At 49.4% G+C, this 24,410-nt stretch overlaps 1 protein-coding gene across 2 annotated transcripts in view; it reads left to right on the top strand.

The window, feature by feature from the left end:
* The window catches only part of TNRC6C (trinucleotide repeat containing adaptor 6C), a 149,279-nt gene extending 125,141 nt beyond the window's left edge, over positions 1–24,138 (top strand). The window contains exons 12-23 of one of the 2 annotated variants that reach the window (XM_088028121.1): positions 935–1,000; positions 2,841–2,960; positions 6,163–6,246; positions 6,498–6,729; positions 10,048–10,215; positions 11,347–11,538; positions 12,011–12,154; positions 16,178–16,294; positions 18,323–18,517; positions 19,335–19,405; positions 20,188–20,327; positions 23,415–24,138. In XM_088028121.1, the coding sequence (XP_087884247.1) occupies positions 935–1,000; positions 2,841–2,960; positions 6,163–6,246; positions 6,498–6,729; positions 10,048–10,215; positions 11,347–11,538; positions 12,011–12,154; positions 16,178–16,294; positions 18,323–18,517; positions 19,335–19,405; positions 20,188–20,327; positions 23,415–23,775 (1,890 nt within the window). In that variant the 3' untranslated portion in view covers positions 23,776–24,138. Of the gene's footprint in view, positions 1–787; positions 1,001–2,840; positions 2,961–6,162; positions 6,247–6,497; positions 6,730–10,047; positions 10,216–11,346; positions 11,539–12,010; positions 12,155–16,177; positions 16,295–18,322; positions 18,518–19,334; positions 19,406–20,187; positions 20,328–23,414 lie in introns of both variants that reach the window. The other variant, XM_088028120.1, reaches the window with a different exon arrangement.
* Positions 24,139–24,410: the final 272 nt, after the last annotated feature.

Below are 24,410 nucleotides of genomic sequence, written 5' to 3'. Positions count from 1 at the left end.
CATGGATTCGCTCGCATGTGAGGCTGACACGCACCAACCTCTGAGGCAGATCTTTAAGTAGACGCTGTGATGTTTGGGGTGGCCCACCAGGGCCACGTGTGCGCCTGTCGTCCCAGGGTAGCAGTCGGTGGCGCCTCAGCCCGCGGTCTCATGTGGCTAATGCTGGTGGTAGTTCAGTGCAATGCCTGCCTGCTTTTCGGGGGTTCTGCCATTGGACAGCGAACAAGCCGGTGGGCAGGGTGCTGGGAGTGAGCCCACCCACTGCAGCAGAGCAGAAATTACACCTAAAATGCATTTTTAACATGATGATATTTAACACAAAGGTAACTACCTGGATTTATCCATTTATTCAGCTTCCACTTTGGTTGAAATTATACTTCTGTTTCCTACTTGAAAATGTTGCTGGTTCAGGTTAGCAGTCCCCACCCCTTAGCGCTCCGTACCCCACCACAGATAGCCTGTGAGAAAAGCTTCCGAACCCCATGGCGTGCATTGCTGTTTGGAACACTGTATTATGATAGTTTCTGTGGACATGGTAGCCTCTTTTGGGGCCCCTTTCCAACTGGCCCTGTCGTGTGAAGACATGGGCAGCCTTCACGGCTGGCGGCCCGTCGTCGTCCACAGCCAGCCTGCCCGGCAGCATTTACTGTGAGTTCACTTCGGTAGAAGTCGACAGCAGTAGGAAGTAGGGAGGATTTTGCTGTCGCATTTAGGAAGGCGGAGCCTCCTCCAGAGCTCCTGGGGTGCCCGGCTCCGTAGCGACCCGGCCCGTGCCATCTCCCCGCAGATGCCGAGTGGCAGCCTGGGTATGTTCGGCAGCAGCGGAGCAGCGCAAGCCAGGACCATGCAGCCGCCGCCGCAGCCCCCCGTGCAGCCTCTGAGCTCCTCCCAGCCCAGCCTCCGTGCTCAAGTGCCTCCGTTTCTATCCCCTCAGGTGGGACCCGCGGCGACTCGGATGGGCGTTGTGTGTGTCTGTGCCGCTCGACGTCACTGTTTGAAAGTGAGAGCCAGTTCATTCACCCACCCCCGAGCACGGCCTTCCTCTCCGCCCGTCCACCGGTCCTCCGGCCACGGGAGGCATTTTCAGAACGGCCCCTGGGGGTGCCCCCACCAGCCACGGCCCGGCTAGGCGTCCACCGGTCAGGAGCCATGCAGCTGGGTGGAAAGATCGCCTCCCACGCACTGTAATGCAGTTCTTGTCCAGGTCTTACCAGAATTATTCAGATGAACCTGATGAATTGTCCTGGCTGGGAGAGGAAAATGACAAGCTGAAACATTGCTTAACCCGTAAGGGGGCACGTGGGAGCACTCAGGGCCTGAAGAATGCTTTGGTGGCCGCCTGCATGTGATCATAGATCATAATTATATATTAATATATTACTGGCTCCTTAGTTAAGTTTATTACCTAGTATTAGACCATTTTTGCCCATAGAGATTCTTTAAAAAAAAAAAATGTGTGTCAAACAGAAAAGGAAAAGGATACTTGTTTGCATAGCTCTAAAGCACTTGGACTTTTTTCATGTTAATTGTGTTTACTTTTAGAACATTCCATAATTTTACGCTTTGGACTGAGTTTTTCCTTATAGTGTTTCAGTCCTCATCCCTTTTAAAAATATTCAGTAATAGATTACTAATGATAAGCTATAGAATTAGTTGGAAGTAGTTAACCCTCCACAGTTGGTTGAACCCAGATTTGTGCACTGAGTTGAGATGGCTGAAATGTAGGTGAAACAACAGTTAAATTCCTTCATCAGGATGCGGGGTGGGCCACGATACCAGACACCCCGGAGTGCAGAGGCTTAGACAGGACAGGCATTTGCTTCTCTGGGTGGCCGTGCAGGAGGCAGCGGCTCAGGGCAGTGGGGCGCCTCTGCCACAGCCCTTCCCAATCGCTGGGAGCGTCACAGAACACGTCCGCTTGTGTCCCACTGCCTGAGCCTGCGGACACAGCCACCCCAGCCTGAGGGGCAGAAGGAGAGCTGAGCCTGGGTGACCGGCAGCAGGCTTCCCACACTCAGCAAAGCATGTGTCACCCTTGTGCCCCACATTACCTGTACTATTACACAGTGTGTTTTCTTTAAATGACTTGCCTGCTTAAATAAATCTGTTCTTAAAACAAACTTTACATACCTATCATAAGTAGGAAAAAAAAATCACATTTTTCTGATATACATTAGACAAGTATTAAAGTAAAAGAAGCCCATCCACGTTCTACCCAAAATCATCTTGCATAAATGTTGTGATAAACATACATAGCCCATGGTGGAAAACATTGAAATCTCCAGTGCCAGGCCCCAGATTGTTTCAGCGCAGTGAATTGCAGTTGAAGAGATCCCCCTGAACGGGAATGCAGATGGACGGTCCAGGGCAGGGCCGGCAGAGGGGCGTAGACCACGTCCCGAGCCCGTCCTGGGCAGAGACCCTCCTGTGGGGTGGCGTGGTACCTGCCAGCAGGAGCGGCTTCTTCCCTGAAACCCCACATTCACTATCTCCCGTCCTTAAATTATGCCCAATCATTTATTTTCACTGTGACAGAATGTGAGATCAGTTTTCGATAGGAGTTACCCAGAGCCCTAGCATCTTAATTCGTGTCTAAAATATTTGGAGGTGGAAGGCTCTTTCTCTCCTTCCTTCCTTCCTTCCTTATTTTCTACAGAAGCATGTTAACTGCTAATGGCAAAAAGCCCATGAGTTTTTTAATGGCTTTTGAAGTTCATTCTTGAGACAAGCTGTCTTTAACTGTCATTAATTCATCAGTTCTGCATCTTGGAAACACTGCCTGGACAGGTGGCCGTTTCGACAGGGACACAGTGCCTGACGCTCTGTGTTGTGTTCAACAGGTTCAAGCACAGCTTTTGCAGTTTGCAGCAAAAAACATTGGTCTCAACCCTGCACTATTGACCTCGCCAATCAATCCTCAGCATATGACGATGTTGAACCAGCTCTATCAGCTGCAGCTGGTAAGCGGACAGATCATTCAGCTTCTAGAACTAAGGAAGAGTGCGCACTGACATTCATGAAGCTATGCCAGCGACCTAGCCACTAATAAAAGTAGTTAGTTAATGCCTCACTTTCTTCATGTCAGACTACTGAAAAAATTAGGAAGTTTTTCACTTAAGAGTGTCAATTCTCTGGCCCCTTCACAGAGTGTCCCAGACCTTACCAGGAGGCGTGTCCTTCGGCTCAGGGTCTCAGCTAGCCTTTCTCATCCAGAGTTTCCCGTCAGAACCACAGAACACAGAAACTCGTTTGAGTGACAATTCTCTAAATTCTTCAAGGGTGGAACACACAAAGTCTGTTCTGGAAGCGTGAAAGAGAAGTTACTTCATTACATACAGTAGATGCCATAGAGATTAGGGTTTAATTCCCTCTCACAATCCCTTTTGAGAAAGGCTGATGTAGCCTAATAATTCTTGGAAGTTTTACAATTTAACATACCTTAAATTTTTAATTTTCGACAGTCTTACTGCTTTTGCCATAAAATTCTGTGTCACTGTATCTCTAGATGCATACTGGATTTATATACACTAAAGGACCTTTCTTTAATATGTTGACACCTGCTTTATTTCAAAGTCTTGTCCGGTAACTTCATCTCCTTGAAAATGACCAGGAATCCTTAAGGAAGGAAGAAAGGCCTCTGATAGACAAAAGCATTGATGCCAAAGCTTTCCTTATAGGAGAGCCCTGGGCCCTGTCAGTCCTCATGTCTAACCAGTCTAAGGGTCCAGTTTTCCAGTAAGTAGCAGCATGGGATGGGAGGAAGAAAGTGCCCGGAGAAAATCGTGGTTTCAGGGAGAACACAGAGCTCAGGAAGTGGGGTCACGACTATGTTAGGGTCTCAGACGCTGTTTCTTTGTCCGTAAAATTGGAGATGGGGGGGCACCTTGCAGCGTGGTAGGAAGGCTTCCCAGGACCTGAAAGTGTGGTGGGTGGGTGGTTCAAGTGCACAGCACTATTGCTTTTACTACCAGCAGCAACAGGGAGAGACCCCTGACCTCAGAGATGGAGAAGGAAACAACCATAAAAGTCAGGCACACATTTAAAAAGCGTATTATGTAGAGGTATTATTATAGAGGAAAGTAGCTTTCTGTTTCTTGGTAACGCTGAAGACATGGCTGTATTCTGACAGGAGACATAGCTAGTTATCATACTGATGTTCTAAAATCTCTTATTTATATGGTAATTTTTATTGACCCCTATAATGTGAAAGACATCAAGAAAATCTCTTTTTTTTCCATTGAGGCATTTTATTTACACATATATATTACATCTCTAGAAAAAGAATCCCAGGATTTTCCCTCCTGTGCATTTTCATCTTGCTTCTTCATGGTCCGTGATGCCAGCTGAGCTTGTCAGTACAATGAAACCAAACTGGCAGGACGGGAACAGATTATTCCGCCATTTTTCTAGATCTTTGAGTTATACGTCAGAACTGGGGCTGATCTCTCCACACTTGTTTAACCTGCCTGTGAGGTTGACAGTGATTTTCCCAGCTGATAGACAAAAGCATTGATGCCAAAGCTTTTCTTACAAGAGATCCCCAGGCCCTGTCAGTCATATAACCCTTACTGCCCATTAGACTCAGTCTAACCAGTCCGAGGGGCCGGTTTTCCAGTAGTAAGTAGAGCCCCAGACCCTCCTTACTACTAGAAACCCAATGATAATATTGGAGCATGGCCTAGTAAGAGTCTGGCTTTCGCCTCTCTTTCTAGCATTGTTAGTGCTCTTGAGAGCATCTACCAGGACATTCATGTGAACCATGATGGCGGCACAGAAAAAGATGGTGGAAAAAGCAAGAAAGTCTTGAATTATGTTTAATGTGTTCTGTTTTACAAACAATTCATACTGTTTTTATTTTTTTTTTTTCAAAAATTGGTAAAATAAAGTTTTGGTGCATCCTGAGGTTGTTTTAGGGCCTTAAAGGATTCACTGAAGTGGAGTATTTTATTCCACTATAATTTACAGATTAATGAGGCATTTCTAATAGTATAGTCTCTACCTTTATATGGATCCTGTTTTAATAAATCCTCTTGCTAAACATGTCCTCAAAAATCCATGTTGTAAGAAAAAAATGTATGATTGGCAGCCAGCATTTTGAAGCGATCAAATGATGGAACTTAACGCATGGCTGTGTGGAAGGTGCTCACGGTTAGCCAGCTGGGCAGGCAGGGCCCGTGACAGGAGTGCCACAGGCCGGATTTCAGGCAGCCCGTGGGGGGACATCATCATGTGGCCCCTGGCACTCACAAGCCTGGAGTTGTTCTGATTATCTGGGGTGGCCAGTCACTGCTGTTCTGCGCCAGGGTCTGAGCCACTCTGGACAACTTTTCATCTGTATCACTGTAAGAATCAGTAGTTTTTCATTTTCCCATCATTTCTTTTTACTTTTAGTTTGTAAGATTTGAGCAGAAGAATTTTGATCTCTTCGTTAACTGAAAAATATTTGCTGACAAATCTCATTACCTACACTAAAGGGTACTGACTGAATTAGTTTTTAAAAATCTATGTGCGGGCGCCTGGGTGGCTCAGTTGGTTAAGCGACTGCCTTTGGCTCAGGTCATGATCCTGGAGTCCCGGGATCGAGTCCCACATCGGGCTCCCTGCTCAGCGGGGAGTCTGCTTCTCCCTCTGACCCTCTTCCCTCTCGTGATCTCTATCTCTCATTCTCTCTCTCTCTCAAATAAATAAAATCTTTAAAAAAAAATAAGAAAATAAAAATCTATGCACTAGGGGTGCCTGGGTGGCTCAGTCGTTAAGCGTCTGCCTTCGGCTCGGGTCATGATCCCAGGGTCCTGGGATCGAGCCCCATGTCAGGCTTCCTGCTCCTCAGGAGGAGGAGGAGGAGGAGCAGGAAGCCTGCTCTCCCTCTCCGTCTTCCTCGCCCCCTGCCTGTGTTCCCTGTTTCACTGTGTCTCTCTCTCTCAAAAAAAAAATAAATAAAATCTTAAAAAAAAAAATCTACGCACTAGAAGGGTTTGAGAAAGACATTTCTCCTTTTAAAAATGCTTCTACCTCACAGTAAGTATGCTTAAACCATAGTATGGTAAGGGGACCAAGAATCTTGGCTGTTTTCTCTCTCTCTCTTTCTTTTTTTTAATATACAATAGTTGAACCATTTGTTGATGGCTTTCTTACAGTATTTTAACTGTTTTCTGTCAACAGGCATACCAACGTTTACAAATCCAGCAGCAGATGCTACAGGCTCAGCGTAATGTTTCCGGACCCATGAGACAACAGGAGCAGCAAGTAGGTATCGCCTGGGGGGTGTAGCTGGACTCGCTAGCGCCCATCTTGCCTGATCTGAAGTTGCTAAATGGCAAACTGTTACGTTGTCATTGATTTTTCTCTCGCTAACCCCCCCTCCCTTTTAGCAGTCTCGGGGTCACCTTGGTTTGGGAGCAGGTGGGTCCAGCCAGCGGAGACTGAATGCCCTGGGTCTGGAGACAAGTGACGTGCGCCACTCTCAAACCTTTTCCAACTCGCATCTCTGCCGCCAGGTTGCGCGCACAATCACTAACCTGCAGCAGCAGATCCAGCAGCACCAGCGCCAGCTGGCCCAGGCCCTGCTCGTGAAGCCGCCGCCGCCCCCGCCGCACCTGTCTCTGCACCCCTCTGCAGGCAAATCGGCCATGGACAGCTTCCCCCCCCACCCCCAGGCCCCCGGCCTGCCCGACCTGCAGACCAAAGAGCCACAGTCTTCTCCCAGCACCTTTGCTCCTTACCCTCTCGGTGAGTCCCCGCGGTGCGGGCCGGCACTCTCTCCCAGGGCTTCCTGGTAAGGGAGCGCCACTGGCTGTCTTCTGCAGAGCGAAATTCTGCTGTGGCCATAAATACCTTCTAGTATAAAGTCTTTTAAAGGAGCGCCAGCGAGAGCCCCAGAATTCCCTCCTTTCTCTTGTCGAATAGGTTTGTTCTGTTCCTGGTTTCCTGCTCTTTAGTAGCCACCAGCCCCCACCTAACTGCAGGGATGAGTTTATAATGGTTTTACTAGTAAAGGTGTTTAGATTTTTAAAAATCAGGTACTTCTTGGAAAGCAGTGGTTGTCCATATAAGCCTTGTAGTGTAGAAGATGGCTTATAATCCGCCAAATCAACATGCATGTGTTGACCCCTAACCTGTAGGAAGCATGCTCAGCACATGAAATCTGCAGGTCGGCGGAAGACGCGGTGCCACCCTCCGGGTCCTACAAGCCAGCCAGGAGGGGCATAGGTTAACGTAACTGCAGGCAGGATCGAGGAAGTGTCCCAGGGAGGTATATGTCAGTAAATGGATTATACATGAAACGGTTTGATGTAAGAATCCAGAACCTGGTGACCGCTCTCAGGCTTGTCTGCCAGGTGGCTGTTAGGGTGAGGCTCTAGGACAAAGGGAACCAGTAACCCAGGAAATACATATCAGGAGCAAAGGTCAGATGCATGATGGTGAGTTTGCTGCTGGCTGATGGTGTCCCTTTCCTTAATACTGCCTTGAAAAGAGCCGTAAATCCTAATGGTACGAGCATGTTCTCCTTCATATGCAATCCTTATGGTATGTCCTTAATATGAACCTGATGAATGCTGACTGTGATCATCCCATCCCTTTCTCATTGCCCCATGCTCACAGCCTTTTATGTGCACAGAGGAGGACAGTCTGGTGGCCGAGGCCTGGCTGGAGAGGTGACCCGCCACGCCGAGTCCTAGCTCCACCAGGGCTGGCTCAGCACTTCCTTGCATGACTTGCCCGACTGTCTCTGCCTCAATTCCCCATTTAAAGTGGGGATACTACCTCATGGGGTCCTTTAAAGATTAAGTGAGATAATATGTGAAGTTCTCAGGACAGTGCTCCATGCAGCAAGCCCTTTGTGAGACGTGAGCCAGACACAAGCACGTCTTGTTTAGGAGTCCTTTCAGAAACCGGTTCCATTGTCTGTTACCAGGAAAAGCTTCCGCTTCAGCTTGCTAGTGTCCATCTGGCCTCTCAACCTATTTTTGGAGAGTAAAGTACACTAATCTTTATTCTTAAAACAAATGAAAAAATTAGTACAGTGGCTCTTCAAAATTAGATGAAAAATAATTTTGATAACATTTTATAATATTCACATTAAACTTAACAAACTTATTGAAAATAAATAGTGGGACACGTGGCTGGCTCAGTCGGTAGAGCATGTGACTCTTTATCTCGGGGTCGTGAGTTCAGGCCCCACATTGAGTGTAAAGATTACTTAAAAAATAAAATCTTAAGAAAAAAAGAAAAACAGCTAATCAGGGGCTCCTGGGTGGCTCAGTCAGTTAAGTATCTGCCTTCAGCTCAGGTCATGGTCACAGGTCCTGGGATCGGCCCCACGTCGAGTACCTTGCTCAGCGGGGAGTCTGCTTCTCCCTCTGCTGCTCCCCCTGATTGTGCTCTCTCTCTCTCTGACAAATAAATAAAAATCTTTAAAAAGAAAAAAAAAAAAAAATAGCTGATCCAGTATAAGAAACTTAGCCTATAAAATTGCCTCTCTCTTTGGTTCTTGGCATTTTTCTTCAATGGTTGTAGCTCTGTCCACCTTCCTTCCCACTCAGCGTCTCCTTACTCTGCTGTTTCTTAACTGCTGGAATTTGTCGTCCACACGGGAAGATGAGGCATAGCATAATGAAAAACAGCCTTCATAGGCAGTGCTGCAGAGAAGGGAGAGCTGGTGTTCACCATGAATGGTGAAAGAAAAACCCAGAGCAGGGGCCAAGCATGGATCTCAGATGAGCAGGACTTCAGTGACCAGAGCCTGGCAGGACAGGGCGTGCCCTGGGCAGTCATGCTAACTTGTGGCGGGGGTCCACAAATGAGCGGGCAAGCTGGGGAGATCGGTTCAGGCCCAACACTTGGAAGGCCAGGCTGGAGCCCGGCCTCACTGTCCCCTCACCCAACTACATGTGTGCAAATGGAAGTGGAGGTTGCCATCCGTGCCAGCTGCACACAGACAGCCACTGGCGGCATCTGACCTGCTCAGGTGGTGTGTTTCGTCTGCAAAGGTGTGTGTGTGTGTGTGTGTGTGTGTGTGTGTGTGTGTGTTAATTACCAACATTTACAAATTGGAAATTTTTAAATAAAAGTAACTTCTGGCTTCTCTTAAAATGGCTCCATGGGGTCTGCCTTCCCTGTGGCTGGCACCAGCCGCTGGCACTCCAGGTGGGACAAGCACTGTCGGGTTCGCCACCACCCCCACTGGGCCCACTTCACAGCTGCTTGGCCCGTGTAGTCATTTGAGTTTGCAGACACGGATTTAAAGCCAAGAACAAACCTGTTCAATACCTTGCTTACAAGTAGAGATGCACTTTGACTGACGTACCAGGATGTATGGTCTGTGAATCCTGGGGTTATTCTCCATCACTGAGCATTCAGTCCCCACCGGGGACTCTCTATCGTCCTCCTCGCCCCTCTTTAGTAACCTGACACGGTGTTGCCACATAACGGCAGCACGTGCCTTTAGCTGTAAGAAAGAAACCCAGGATTGGCACGCTGTTCCAGCCGGGGGCAGATGGCAGATGGCAGCCCTGCCACGCTCTCAATAGGTCAAGTCCTTAAAAGGGGTCTGATATTTATAAACTCCTGAAGAGCACACTTTTGTAAAGTAAGTTCAGTAAAGGTGGAATGGAATTATCCCTACCAGCCTGTTCTGGTACTTCAGAACACTGTCTAGAACTCTGAGGGAGTTGTCCTGATCTGCTGAGTTTCCCTAAGATATCCTAAGATCAGAAAAGATTTTCCTCATTGTCTGGACTTGCCCTGCCTTTCTGTGGGTTCTGAGGAGCACCAGGACTGTGTTTAGCTCTGGAACAAGTGAAATGAAGAGAATCATTGGTCTTACTTAACCAGAGAATATTCATGACCATTTCAGCTTAATTTGGGAATAATATTCCTGGAAATATGTGTTGTTAAAAAGACAAAAAGCTTTTCTTTCTACCAGCATTAAAAGAGTTAAGTATGTGGCCATGAGTTAAGACTTGGATTGATTCTCCAGGAGAGCTTTAGGATGTAATAAAATTTAGAAGAAGAGCAGGCATATCCTAATAGCATTTGTATTTTTAGCTGGACTGAACCCAAACATGAATGTCAACAGCATGGACATGACTGGTGGTTTGTCAGTGAAGGACCCATCTCAGTCCCAGTCACGCCTCCCTCAGTGGACACACCCCAACCCGATGGACAACTTACCCGGTGCTGCTTCTCCCCTCGATCAGAACCCCAGCAAGCATGGTACGTCCAAGCCGGGGTGCCTGGGGTCCAGTCGCTCCTGTTCCACTCGCTGACTGTCCGGTTGTAGAGCATGCTCCTTTTATTACTCACGCTGCATCTCTTGTCTGAGAATTCCATTAGAATGGAATCTTCCGTTCCATCACAGAATGTGTAAGATCCCAGCTAGTGCGCAATCAAATTTCCTGAAACCTCAGCCTCCAGATCTTTGCTACAAACCCAGAAGGAGTTGAAAACGCCCCAGAGCAGCAAAGAATATTAGTCATAGCTACATATTTTTTATATATATCTGTATTCTTCAACAAAAAAAGTTGTTTACTGAGAATTTTTTTTCAATAAAATGATAAAACACAATAGAAAATCAGATGTTTTGAAAAAAGGAAGAAGCAAAAGTGCTAATAACCAGAGGCAGTGACCTCACTAGTAAGCATTAACTTTAGCTCCCAGTTTCCTGATAGCATAAATGGCAGAGAAAATGTAATAGGTGTATGATTCTCTCTTGGTGTAAATACCCTAAAAGGAAAAACACAGTTTTTCCTAACAGTTAATTCTACAAGAGAATCATCACAGGCTACTTGGGCACTTTCCTTGGCAGGAGAGCGTGGCCGCCCCTGGCCAGGCAGTCTAGTCTAGAAGATAAGGGCCCTGCGTTCACACGCCCAGTATGTCCTTCCAGAGGGAGGGCAGGACGCACGCAACCACAGAGTCCATCGCTAAGCACAGAGACTCATAAGCTGGTCCCAGAAAGGTACAGGCCCGCTTTCAATGGTATGGGTTTGTGTTTTATCAAGATTTCCAACTTGACCAACTAAAATGATTCTTAAGGAATTTTGGTTTTGGGGCGCCTTGCTGGCTCAGTCAGTTGAGTGTGTGACTCTGGGTCTCACGGTTGTGAGTTTGAGCCCCACGTGGGGGTAGAGATCACTTAAAAATAAAATCTTTAAAGAATAAAAAGAATTTTGGTCTTCCACAAAGTTTGGGCTAACCAAAATAGTTACTTATCCTTAGAGAGTGCAGGACAAACCAAGTCTGATGGTTCATGTACCTCTGAAAGGGGCAGGGCCCGGTGCCTAGCAGTGAGGGCTCAGGGGCTCCCCTGTTCACTCAGCTCTTGGTCTCCTGCTGTCCCCACAGGTGCTATCCCTGGAGGTCTAAGCATTGGGCCTCCAGCTAAGTCCTCCATCGACGACTCCTACGGCCGGTACGATTTAATCCAGAACAGTGAGTCACCAGCCAGTCCTCCTGTAGCGGTTCCCCATAGCTGGTCACGTGCCAAGTCTGACAGTGATAAAATCTCCAATGGCTCCAGCATCAACTGGCCCCCAGGTAAGAGCTTGCGACACTTCATGTGGCGGCAGATCAGAGCTGCCCCAAGCCTGAGGACAGAGATTCCGGTCCAGAGAAGCCAGGATCTGAGCTGAGAGTCCTGGAAGCATGAACCCCATAGCTTTGGCTTTTCCATTGGAAATCCGTTTGTCACACGAATTTGGGAAGTGGTTAGCACCCAGCGCTTTCCTGTAGTCCCTTAGTTCAGTGAGAGGAGTGGAATGAGAAGGGACGCTGTATTGCAGCTGGCCAGACTGTTTCTAGACTCCACACCGTCTGAATGCTCTCTTAATGTGGCAGCTGTAATTCCTGCTTCTAGCTTGTTCCAGAGGATTGATGATTTACTGAAAGTCTAGGATGTGTCTCCTATTTTAACTAGCAGATTGTAAGAATTTCCATAAATTATCATGAAGGGATGTGAAGATACTGTAATAGTCATGTTTTGTTTTCCATTTTGTTTGGCATTTTCCAGAATTCCATCCTGGAGTTCCATGGAAAGGACTTCAGAATATAGACCCTGAGAACGACCCCGACGTCACTCCTGGAAGTGTCCCCACCGGACCCACCATCAATACCACCATACAGGACGTCAACCGCTACCTCCTCAAGAGTGGAGGTGAGGGGAAGGGGGTGCTACCTGCCCGACACGGACGGCCCCCCGCGTGCGCTCGGGGGCTCCGGGGCGGTGTGCGGGCCGCAGGGCAGGGGCGCTGCGGGACACATCCATGGGCACTTCTCACCGTCCGGAGGTAGTGCTGATGGTGAAAATGGAAATGGATTTCCTGGATTTATTAACACATTATTTCTGATCACTGTGTTATAAGATCCCAGTGTTAACCATTAAGCTTCCCAGTGAGTCAGTTCCCACTTAAAATCTATTTAAACTACAGGTGAATCAACCCCTTCCTCCTCCATCTCAGTCTGTTTCCTTCACGAAGTCTGGTAAAAAGACTGAAGTCCGTTCCTGGCACAGCTCAGGGTGCTAGATTTGGGCACACCCTATGTCAGACTTGAGGATCCAGGAGGAGGCGGTGAGGAGCTGGCTGTGCTGTTGGAAGCATCCGTGCAGCCCTCAGGCATGACGCTGAGAGGGGCAGATGGAGCAGCTCTGGACGGGCCGGCGCTGATACGGTGGCAGCGCCGATGTCCCAGTAGAGGGAGGGAATAGCAGGGCGGCCGCGGACGCTCGTCCCAGTAAGGCCACTCAGGCAGTCCCAGAATGTGCAGTCAGGTTTCCCGCTTAAAGCAAGACTGGGGGAGAGATGCAGTTCTTGAGTGGTTCTTTAAAGTGATGGGCTTCTAGGTGTTCCTGTGGTTTGGTAGAAAACCAGCAGAGGTATGGCTCATCCCGTTCAATGCTGTGCATTCCTTGTGTTTTGATGCAGCCGCTTCCTGGAGCAGCCGTGCCATCAGGGACAGAACAGTGGTACCGAGGACAGGAAGTGGGGCCTGTGTGAGAGGGCAGGGGACAGCGTGAGGCACCGGCCAGAAGTCAGACTCCGCCCTCAGTGCTCTTTGCCCTGAGGGTGGCAGGAGGGTTGTGTCCCGGCAGGACCATCCATCAGTGGATTCTGAGGCTTGTGGGCAGGTGTGAAAGGGCAGCACTGACCCGGGTATTGAGAGGCCTCGGAAAGTGTCGAGGTTGCTCAGTGTCGCACAGAGCTTCCCGCCGGTGCCCCGTGGGTCCTCCAGTGGTCCCCTGGCCTCCAAGTGGCCCCTGGGGCATTGCGGGTGACCTCCACGTTTGCGCGAGTGCGCCGTGGCGTGATGAAGGCGTTCCTGAGAAGGAGGTGGATTCTGCAGGCGGGGCCCAGCAGCTGTCCTCCTCTCCGGAGGGGCTGAGGCGGCGGCAGGAGAGGGTCTGGAAGTGACAGAGGCGCTGGTGTCAGGACCAGATGGGAAGGTGGGGCCTCCAGCTCCACAGTAAAGAGGCAAGCAGCCGTCCAGCCTGGGCGGTCGTGTGACCTCTGGGCGCGGTCAGGGGCCTGTCTTGGGCAGCTCCCCTGGGCCCTCCTGCACGCTCTAGAGAGCCCTTGCTCCTCTGCTCCTGTGGCCTCGTGGTTTGTTATTTGGGAGAAGGGGAGCATAGAGAACTTCCCTTTCTGTAGAACCGGGGACGTGATAATGTCACTGCCCCAGCTCAGCTGAGCTGCAGAGGCCGGCCTTTGCCCACTGCCTCTCTGCAGAGCGTGCTGTGCTGCTCCCCGCACGCCAGCAGTTTCTAGGCAGCTCCTTTGGCTGACCTTGCTCAGGGACCAAGCCACAAAAGCCATCATATTTTTTCTTATAGTTTTCGTTGTTGTTGTTGTGTTGAAGTAGGCTCCACACCCAACATGGGGCTTTAACTCGACCTGGAGATCGAGAGTCACGTGCTCCCCAGTCAGAGCCAGCCAGGCGCCCCAGTTTTTTTCTAATTTTTAAGTCATCTCTGTACCCATCATGGGGCTTGGATCCACAACCCCGAGATCAAGAGTTACACGCTTCATCGACTGAGCCAGCCAGGTGCCCCCCAGCTATCTTCGTCTTGATTGAACAGCTTGATCTAAAGTAGAGAAGAAAATTAAGAAAACGTGCCCTAGAAACAGGGAGAATAGCTGTTAACCTTTTGGTATCGGCTTATTTATTTTACGTATTTTCAAAATGCAATTCTCTTTTTTCTGTCGAGTATCAATTATACCTAGGTGTTGCTTTTTAATTTACATTTTTGTTTTTTATTTCCTGCCATTGACATTAAATTCTGATTTGATATTAAAGTTTACATATTTACAGTATACGGACGGTAGGGTTAGCTTTTTTTTTTTTTTTTTACATTAGGGTTCACTAATTCACTTTTTTTTTTGAATTTTTTTTAATTATGTTATGTTAATCACCATACATTACATCATTAGTTTTTGATGTAGTGTTCCATGATTCACTGTTTGTGCATAACACCCAGTGCTCCACGCAGAACGTGCCCTCTTTAATACCCATCACCAGGCTAACCCACCCCCCGCCCCCTCCCCTCTAGAACCCTCAGTTTGTTTCTCAGAGTCCATCGTCTCTCATGGTTCGTCTCCCCCTCCGATTTCCCCCCCTTCATTCTTCCCCTCCTGCTATCTTCTTTTTTTTTTTAACGTATAATGCATTATTTGTTTCAGAGGTACCGGTCTGTGATTCAACAGTCTTACACAATTCACAGCGCTCACCATAGCACATAACCCTCCCCAGCGTCTGTCACCCAGCCACCCCATCCTTCCTACCCCCCACCACTCCAGCAACCTTCAGTTGGTATAGCTTTAATCCGTACAGAATGAACAGTAACTAGGATGGTGAAGTACAGTCATGCCATTTCATAGCATATTGATACTAACATTTCATCCAGAAAGGAAAATAAGCTATAATTTCATGGGACAAATTCCACTATTAAAAATTTCAAAAGTAGAACACTGTTAAAATCTAAGCACTCTATTGTGAAATTATAAAAGAAATACCAAAGAGGATTAAATAGTCTGTAATCGTGGGATCTTGGGTTGATGACATTTTGTTGGTAAATGAGAGAGGAGAGTTTGGGACATAAGCTTAGGATATCAGTAGGACTGGTTTTCTTTTAGACTGTGGACCTGCAGATTACAAATCATTTGTAATGTTCATGAGTTCTTGTGCCCTCATTCTTAGGAGGTCAATCACAGTAGGCCAGTTGTAGACAGCTGTGCAGGTTGCACACTGCACAAGTCTGAGAGGTACCCCATTGCCTGATAGTCTCTGTGAAGGATACCCCTGAGGTTGTCCGGTGCACCAGCCCAGGTGGGGCCCTGCATCTGGCTTCCATTGTCTTGTGAGATTCTGTTTATGGAAGTAACTATGACAAGCAGACTGTCGTATTTACTTTACGTGTCATGTTCCCGCCCCACCAGCTTCCACACACCAGTGGAGTGACTTTCCGAATCGGAGGAGCTCTGATTCTGTCTGGCTCTAACCTGAACTGCCAGCACTGCTTCACCCTTCTCGTTCCCCGGCTTCCTGCTCTCCTCAGAGAAGCCTGGGGGAGGGTGACCCAGAGCCGCCAGGCAGCAGGGAGCCGTACAGGGGCGGCCACCCCCCCGCCCCCGCCTCCCTCCCAGGTGCATGAGCAGGTGTTTTCACAGGAGGGGACTGCAGTTGGGGGTACAGTCCTCCAGGCCCCACACGGGGCTCTGCCTCATGCCCGTGTCACGAGGGAGAGGCTCGGACAAGAGCTAGTGGACACCTGAGACATTTTGAGTCAGAACGAAGTGCTGGTCTTTCTGCGGTAAAATGTACAACAAAAAGCTTGGTTTTTAACTTTGTGGATATTGTTTGAGGTGTGAAAGGATGGAGAGTGCCCTGTGCTGTGAGTTTTAGCCTCCGTGGGAGGGAGGCCATGCGATCGGTTCACACTCCGGCTGGCGTTCTCGGCATTCTGCCACTGATCCTCTTCCCTCGAGCGTGGAGGCCCTGCCTCCGAGAGGCTGCCGCTGCCTCCTGGGCCCTGGGATCCGGGCGGCTGCCCACCCTGGGCGTGGCCCTGGCCATGGCACGCCTGTGTGGGCAGCCCCTCCCCGCCACCGGCCAGCCCGGCCCCTCCAGCGGAGCCTTGCCCTCGGCGGGTGGCACCGTCCCAGCGCCATGTCTGCCTCCGCAGGGTCCTCCCCCCCGACATCCCAGAGTGCCGCGCTGCCTTCCTCGAGTGCCTGGCCGCTCAGTGCCTCCGGCTACGCTCGCTCCTTCAGCAGCATCGCGCCCGCGCCCAGCATTGCAGGTATGCACTGGCTTCTCCTGACGTCCACCCGCGCACCCCGCAGCCGGGGGGGGGGGGGGGGGGCGCGTGGTGTGACGGAGAGGGGGCCCGGGCACCTCGCCCCCCTGCCAAGTGCAGCGGGAATGGGAACATGGCCTCTGTGGGGCTGTCGCGAAGGGCGCGTGGCTGTAGGACGGGGCGTGCCTGCTGCCCACACGGACCTGCTCCCCTCCCCTCCCCTCCCCTCCCCTCCCCTGTGGCTACGGCATGAGGGGGTGTGAGGGGGACACAGGCCTTCAGACCATGCAGGCGGCCCCTGCTGGGAAGTCGATGGGGGAGACAAGAATAGGTCCCAGAAAATGTGGCCGTTTCCCGCCTGGGTTATTTCCCTGTTACCCTAGACTGTTAGAAGTTTTTGAAGTTAGACGTTTCGTTTAGGCTTAGAGGAGAATTGAGAATTGTGTGTCATAAAAACTTTAGGGGAATCTGAACCTGAAAATTTTAAGACTTTAAGGATATAAAGAGATGCAGGCCCAGACACTAACAAGACGTGTCAGGTTTGTAAGTAGACAGAAATCTTAAAGAAGGAATGTTTATTGTTTAAAGACTTCTTCAAGTGTTTTTCTGTATTCCTTCAAACCTCGGCATCCAGACCTTTTAAACTGGTGTAAAGATGCCCTAGGAATTCCTTTAATACGAGTACCTAGGGAAGAAAGTCGTTCTGATATATTTTAGCACCCTTTTTTTTCCCCACTCCGTAGTCAATTTATTATTTTATTTTAACCCCAGTGTTGTTACCATGCAGTTTCAGGTATAAATACAGTGATTCAATATATAGTTTAGCATCTTATTGAAAACAGAGAGAGATTCTGGATTATTTCACTTCTTCTAATTTTTATTCTTCCTGACGTTTACAGAGGAGATGTATGTAGACCTTTACTACCTCCATAGTCATTTAGCTAAAGAGAAGGGGCAGAATCAAATCATTTTCCCTGTATCTCCGGCAGTTTTTATAGCATTTTTGCTTTTCCGATCAATGACACCTTTGCTAAGATTAGCGTTCGTTTGTTTGTTTGAGGTCCTGGTGGCTAGGGGGTGGAGGGGGGAGCTCTGCACAGGGTCTGGTTGCTGTGTGCTACCCAGGGACACTGCGACAGCCACCACTCTGCCTCTAGCACTTCCTGTCCTGGTCGTGGTGGACGGGTGAGGCAGGCCTGGCAGACGTCCAGGTGTGTGCACCTCCCAACCAAGCCCTGGGCGCACGAGAAGCTGAGGTTCGGAGTTGTTAGCAGTTTGGTTTTCTCCTCCCAGCGAGCCTTCAAACACTCCCCACAATGGAGGAACTGAGACGCTGAACAGTCAGCCCCCGGCAGCTGGGCCACACATGTCCATCTCTGTCATGCAGCCTGGCGGGCTCATCTCAAAGCTGCAGGTTGTCAGGGGGCGCTGCCTTGAAAAGGGACTGATAGCTAAAGAAATAGTGGAAAGGATGTACACACGTTAGGCTTTTGACCTCGATTAATGTGTTCCATTATAAGCTTGTCCCAACAGAATATCTGGATAGTTTTAACCTCAAACTACGGAAATGCTGTTTTCTCGGTGGCAGACTTGGATCTGGCACAGTCAGCGAATTCAGCATCAGAAGTCCCGGTCAGGGAACGCCTGGGTGGCTCAGTCGGTTAAGCGGCTGCCTTCGGCCCAGGTCATGATCCCAGGGTCCTGGGATTGAGTCCCACATCGGGCTCCTTGCTCAGCCGGGAAGCTGCTTCTCCCTCTCTCTCCCTCTGCTTGTGCTCTCTCTGTCAAATAAATAAAATCTTTAAAAAAAAGAAGTCCCGGTCAGGCCTCCACTGGGCACTGGGCACAGGCAGGTGGTCTCTGGGCCAGAATTTGAGAGAGCACTTACCCTCGTGTAGGGGTGCTTTACTTGGTGTTTCTTTCTTATCCCACAGTCTGCTGGTGCCGGAGAGCACTTTGAACACTTCCCCAAACACTGCAATGACTTTTCTTCTCTGTCTCAAGAATGCCTGTGCTCTCCCTGCCTTCTAGGTAAACTGTCAGACATTAAATCGACGTGGTCCTCTGGCCCTGCCTCCCACACGCAAGCCTCTCTGTCTCATGAACTGTGGAAGGTGCCCAGAAACACTACTGCACCCACAAGACCACCTCCAGGGTTAACCAATCCCAAGCCTTCCTCCACCTGGGGAGCCAGCCCCCTCGGCTGGACCAGCTCTTACTCCTCGGGTACGCATCCGCCCTCTTGGTGTACAAGTGGGGCAGGTTGGGGAGTGCAGGGGCTCGGGGCCTGCTCTGCTTGCCCTTTAGGGAATAAATGTGCCTGTCATCTTGTCTTCTAGCTCTTCTGTAAGAACTGCTCCCCCCACCCCTAGAACCCAGGAGAGCCTAGGAGGGGTCAAGGGGCCCTGGACTCTGGGCAGTGTGTGGGCCCAGTGCTCCGGCTGCCATGGTTTCCGGCCTCTGCCCTGAGGCAGGTGGTCTCGGCCCTCACGGCACCCTTCGAGGGGCCACGCTGGGCCCTTCAAGAAGGCGCTTTCAGCCTTTGATATTTGCTTCCCCACAACATTTCACTGGAGTAAAGGGCTTTCTGGGCCAGAACCCAAACCAAGCCCCCCATGTGAATCGGCGCCTGCATCCTGGCGCCGCAGCTCTGCCGGCCGCCACCAGGGCCCCCGCCAAGCTGCGGCCGAGGAAGACATGCGCCGGAAGTTTAAGAAGCTGAGACTGCAACCAGCTACAAATCGTTTGAAAACTGCTCTGGGCCCGTCATGGCAGCCCTGTGGGTCTGCTGTGTTAGCACATAGCATCTTAGAGCATCGATTCTCAGGGGCGTGGGGGCAGAGGAGATGGGAGCTTCTGCCGTCCTCCGCCCAGGGGGGGGTCTGCAGGAATTGTGGGGCTGCGTTCAGCAAACCAAAAAGAGAACGTGGGTTTTCAAAGGTTGAGAAAGCTTAGAGCATGCAGTGGCACTCTGTGCTGCCGCGTGTGTGGGCAGGAAGCCGCCGGGGGCCGTGCTGATGGGGCTTTCCCCCGGCTCGTGCAGGTTCCGCGTGGAGCACTGACACCTCAGGACGGACAAGCAGCTGGCTCGTTCTCCGCAACCTCACGCCCCAGGTACAGGCGCCTGCCGTGGGGGTCACCGAGCGGGCCGGCGCTGTCCTTGACCAAGAGTGGTTCCCGCCACCCCCAGTGCATGCCGGCCTCTGCTGGGGGCCTCGCTCAGGGGCCCAGATAGCGGGGGCAGCCACAGGCAGACATGCCCACATTCCTGGGGAATTGTTCACTTTTTACTCTCTTGAGGCTTTTAAACAGAGTTGCTTGCCTTTAAATTATACCCACTCAAGAGTAATTTGTCCTGTGGTCCCCTTTCCCAGGGTCAGGGGCTATAGGGCTGCCAGGAACCATGGGCCCCAGCTGGGTGGGCAGGAGGCCACAACCAAAATGGGGTCTTTTCTTTCTCCTGATTGACAGAATTCACGAAATATAAGTGAAACAGCCAGGATTAAAAAGTACATGGTAGGGGCGCCTGGGTGGCTCAGTGGTTGAGCGTCTGCCTTCGGCTCAGGTCATGATCCCAGGGTCCTGGGATCGAGCCCCTGCATCGGGCTCCCTGCTCCGTGGGAAGCCTGCTTCTCCCTCTCCCACTCCCCCTGCTTGTGTTCCCTCTCTCACCGTGTCTCTCTCTGTCAAATAAATCTTTAAAAATAAAAAAAAGTACATGGTAAATGACAAGGCATAAAAGGTTAAAATCATAAAGTCATAGATGCTAAGCCCTTTTTTAAAGACAGACCTTTTCCCAGTGGTCAGTACACCCGGGTCATAGACATTTTCTTTGAAGAATGTTGTGGAAGAAGTCCCAGGAAGTTCGTTACCACCCCCTTTGCTTCCTCAATCAGATCGACGGCTCTACCCTGCGGACGCTGTGTTTGCAGCATGGGCCTCTCATCACATTCCACCTGAACCTGACTCAAGGCAACGCCGTGGTCCGCTACAGCTCCAAGGAGGAAGCCGCCAAGGCCCAGAAGTCCCTGCACATGTACGTCTCCTGGCCGCCGATCGGCTGCCCCCCTGGCTATAGCCCTGGCAGCGCTGGGTTCGGGGTGCTGTGGGAGCACCAAGGTGTCGGCCGGGTCGGTTCCTTCCAGGGCTCCTGTCCTTGGCCTGCAGGCACTGTCCTCTCCCTGTGTCCTCACATGGTCGCCTCTCAAGTCTGAGTGTGCGTGTGTCCTAACTTCCCCTTCTCAGAAGGACACAGGTCAAAGTGGATTAGGGTTCATTAATGACCTCATTTTATTTTCATGACCTCCTTAAAGACCCGTCTCCAAAAACGGGCACAGCCGGGGTGCTGGGGGGCTGGAGCTTCCATGTGGGGATTTGGAGGGCCACGATTCAAGCCAAAGCAGGTGTCTCGTGACACGTCTGTTTCTTCTGCTGTGAAGTTGTCATGGCCATGCCCCCCACTAGGGACAGGCCCCCTCAGAGCATGCACGTAAAGCACAGCCGGAAGGAAGATGCCCTCCCCACCAGGTGGCCCCCGGCACATGACCCGTCTTCCAGCCACCTCCCCACACTGGCTGCAGGACACTCTTGCTAAGATGGGTCTGTGGATGTACTCAGCGACGGCACTGGACCAGTGGGATTGCTGGATCCCACGGTGGTTCTATTTTTAATTCTCTGAGGAACCTCCAGAGTGGCTGAACTAACTCCCATTCCCACCAGCAGTGAGCAAGGGTTCTCTTCTCTACATCCACCCAACACTTGTTATATTTTGTCTTTTTGATTCTAGCCATTCTAACGGGTGAGGTGAGATCTCATTGGGTTTTGATTTGTATTTCCCTGATGATGGGTGATGTTGAGCATCTTCCATATACCTGTTGGCCATCTGTATGTCTTCTTTGGAAAAATGTCTGTTTAGTTCCTCTCCTCATCTTTTAATCAGGTTGTTTGGGCCTTTTTTGTTGTTGTTATTGAGTTACATGACTCTCTATATATTCTGAATATTAACCCCTTATGAAATAAATGCTCTGTGAATATTTTTCTCCATTCCATAGGTTGGTTGTCTTTCATTGTATTGATAGTTTCCTTTGCTGTGCAGATTTTTAGTTTGATGTAGTTCTACTTATTGATTTTTTTTCTTTTATTGCTTGTGCTTTTTTATTTTAAGTTTTCTTTATTTAAGTAATCTCTACACACAACGCAGGGATTCCAGCTCACAACCCTGAGATCAAGAGTTGCACGCTCTTCTAACTGAGCCAGACAGGCGGCCATGTGCTTTTGGTGTCCCATCAAAAAAATCATTGCCAAGACCAATGTCAAGTAACTTTTTCCCTGTTTTCTTTCAGGAGTTTTATGGTTCCAGATCTTATGTTTATGTCTTTAATCCATTTCAAGTTAACTTTTGTGAGTGGTGGGAGACAGGCATCCACATGTTACTGTTCTGCACATGTTTCTCCAGCTTTTCCAGCACATTTGTTAAAGAGACTGTCCTTTCCCCATTGAGTGCTCTTGGTGCCCTTGTCAAATATAAATCAGTTGTTTACATGGGGATCTATTTCTGGGCTCTCTATTCTGTTCCACTGGTCTATGTCAGGGGTTTTTCGCCAGAACTGTACTGTTTTGAATACTATGGCTTTGTATTATAGTTTGAAATCAGCAAGTGTGATGCCTCCAGCTTTGTTCTTTATCAGAATTGCTAGGGCTATTTGGAGTCTTTTGTGGTTCCATATAAATTTCTGTGAAGAAGGCCATTGGAATTTTTATAGAGATTACGTGGAACCTATAGATGGCTTTGAGTTGTCTGGATAGCCTTGCATTTATCTTCTTTGGTTTCTTTCATTAAAGTCGTTTAGTTTTCATTGCACAAAGTTTTCACTTGCTTGGTCAGATCTATCCCTAAGTATTTTCTTGTTTTTTAATGCTGTCATGAATGAGATGTTTTTCTTTTTTTCTTCTTCAAATATTTCATTGTTAGTACATAGAAATGCAGCTGTTTTTCATTATGTGCGTTGTATATCCTGCAACTTTACTGAACTCATTGATCACTTCCAGCAATGTTTTTGGTTAAGTCTTTAAGATTTTATCTATATAAGATCACACCATTTGCAAATAGTGATCATTTTACTTCTTCTTTCCCATTTGGATGCCTTGCATTTCTTTGTCTTGCCTGATCGCTCTGGCTAAGACTTCTGGTGCTGTGTGGAATAAAGATGGCAAGAGCAGGCATCCTTGTCTTGTTCCTGACCTTAGAGAAAACGCTTTCAACCTCTCCCTGTCGAGTATGATGTTAGCTGTGTGTGTGTCATATATAGACGGCCTCTCTGTCACGGAGACATGTTCCTTCTGTCCCATCTGTGGAGGGTCTTTATCATGAAAGGCCGTTGTGTTTTGTCACGTGCTCTTTCTGCATCTACTGAGACAAGAGGACTTGGATCTTTCACTCCCATCAGTGTGATGTGTCACACTTTGTGATTTGCATATGTTGTTCAACAGTCTTGCATCTCAGGAATAAATCCCACTTAATCGTGAATGTACAGTCCTTTTCATGTGTTCAGTTTGCTTAATATTTTGTTGACACTGTTTACGTCTGTGTTCATCAGGGATATTGGTCTATAGTTGTCTTGTGTCCTGATCTGGCTTTGGTATCAGGATAACATGGGCCTCATAAAATGAGTTCAGGAGTGTTTCCTCCCCTTCAGTGTTTTGAAGAGTTTGAGAAGGATTGGTGTTAATTCTCTTTTAAATGTTTGGTAGAATTCACCAGTGAAACCATGTGGTCCTGGGCTTTTCTGTGCTGGTAGGTTTTTGGTCACTGATTCAGTCTCCTTACTCGTTACTGGTCTGTTTAGATTATCTGTTTTTTCATGATTCAGTCTTGGTAGGTCATCTGTTTCTAGGGATTTGTCCATTTCTTCTAGGTTGTCCAATTTGCAGGTATAGAATCATTCCTAGAAGTTTCTCAGGATGCTCTGTATTTCTGTGGTATAGGGTGTCATGTCTCCTCTTTCAGTTCTGATCTTATTTATTTGAGTCTTCTGTTTCCTTCTTAGTCTAGCTGAAGCTCTGTGAAATTTTTTATCTTTCAAAAAAACCAGCTCTTAATTTTGTTGCCGTCCTGCTCTTTTAGGTGTGTTCTGGGAAACACTACCATCTTGGCTGAGTTTGCGGGCGAAGAAGAGGTGAACCGTTTCTTAGCCCAAGGCCAAGCGCTACCGCCCACCTCTGGCTGGCAGTCCAGCACCGGGACTGGCCAGACGCGGCTGGGCGCCTCGGGCAGCTCCCACGGCCTGGTGCGGAGCGACACTGGCCACTGGAGTGCCCCGTGTCTGGCCGGCAAAGGGAGCAGTGACCTGCTGTGGGGCGGGGTCCCCCAGTACTCGAGCAGCCTGTGGGGCCCACCTAGCAGTGACGATGGCAGGGTGATCGGAAGCCCCACCCCACTGAACACGCTGCTTCCCGGCGACCTTCTCAGTGGGGAATCCATCTAGGACCGAGAGGACCCCATGGGCGCCACAATCATCAGCACTAGGAAGAAAAGGCTGACCCTTTCCAGTCCGGGCGGCGCTGAGGACCCCGCTTGACCTGAGCAGCCCGGCAGCCCTTTGAGTACCTCTGTCCAGTACTGAAGACGAACCCTGGCCGCAGTCCTTGTGAACTGTTCACGAGACAGTGCGGGCTGCGCTTGGTCAGTGTCACATGCTAATGACAGGATGTTCCTCATAGCTTTTTATTTTGTGTTGTCTTATGTTTGTATGGTGTGTTGTTTTGATTTTTTAAGTATAAAAGCTGCTTAGAATAGTTCTATCATGAAGGGCACTTTTCAGATTGTGGGCTGGAAAGGGTTATTTTATCAAGGGGGGAGGGAGGGAGGGAGACGAGAAAGCCTATTTAAAACGAGCCTGTGATGATTATGCACATTACCAGAGGCGGACCCCGTAATCAGGGGGAGCTGGTGTCCATCACTGGGCGCAGAGTGCGGGCTCCACGCGGCGGGCCTGGTGGCCGGGACCGATGAGCTGTGCAGAGGCAGCGACCTGCGGCCTGCTCTCTGCTCCCACGGGTCCGCCTATGCACATTACCCTTGTTTCATTACTTTTTCATGCCATTTTTTTTATCCCAAAAA

This window comes from Eumetopias jubatus, unplaced genomic scaffold (genome assembly GCF_037043125.1).
Source record: "Eumetopias jubatus isolate StellerSeaLion01/CBP00866 unplaced genomic scaffold, mEumJub1_p1.0 scaffold_10, whole genome shotgun sequence".
NCBI lineage: Eukaryota > Metazoa > Chordata > Mammalia > Carnivora > Otariidae > Eumetopias > Eumetopias jubatus.
The sequence above is the reverse complement of the archived record's forward strand: the minus strand, read 5'-3'. Positions and strand labels throughout refer to the sequence as shown.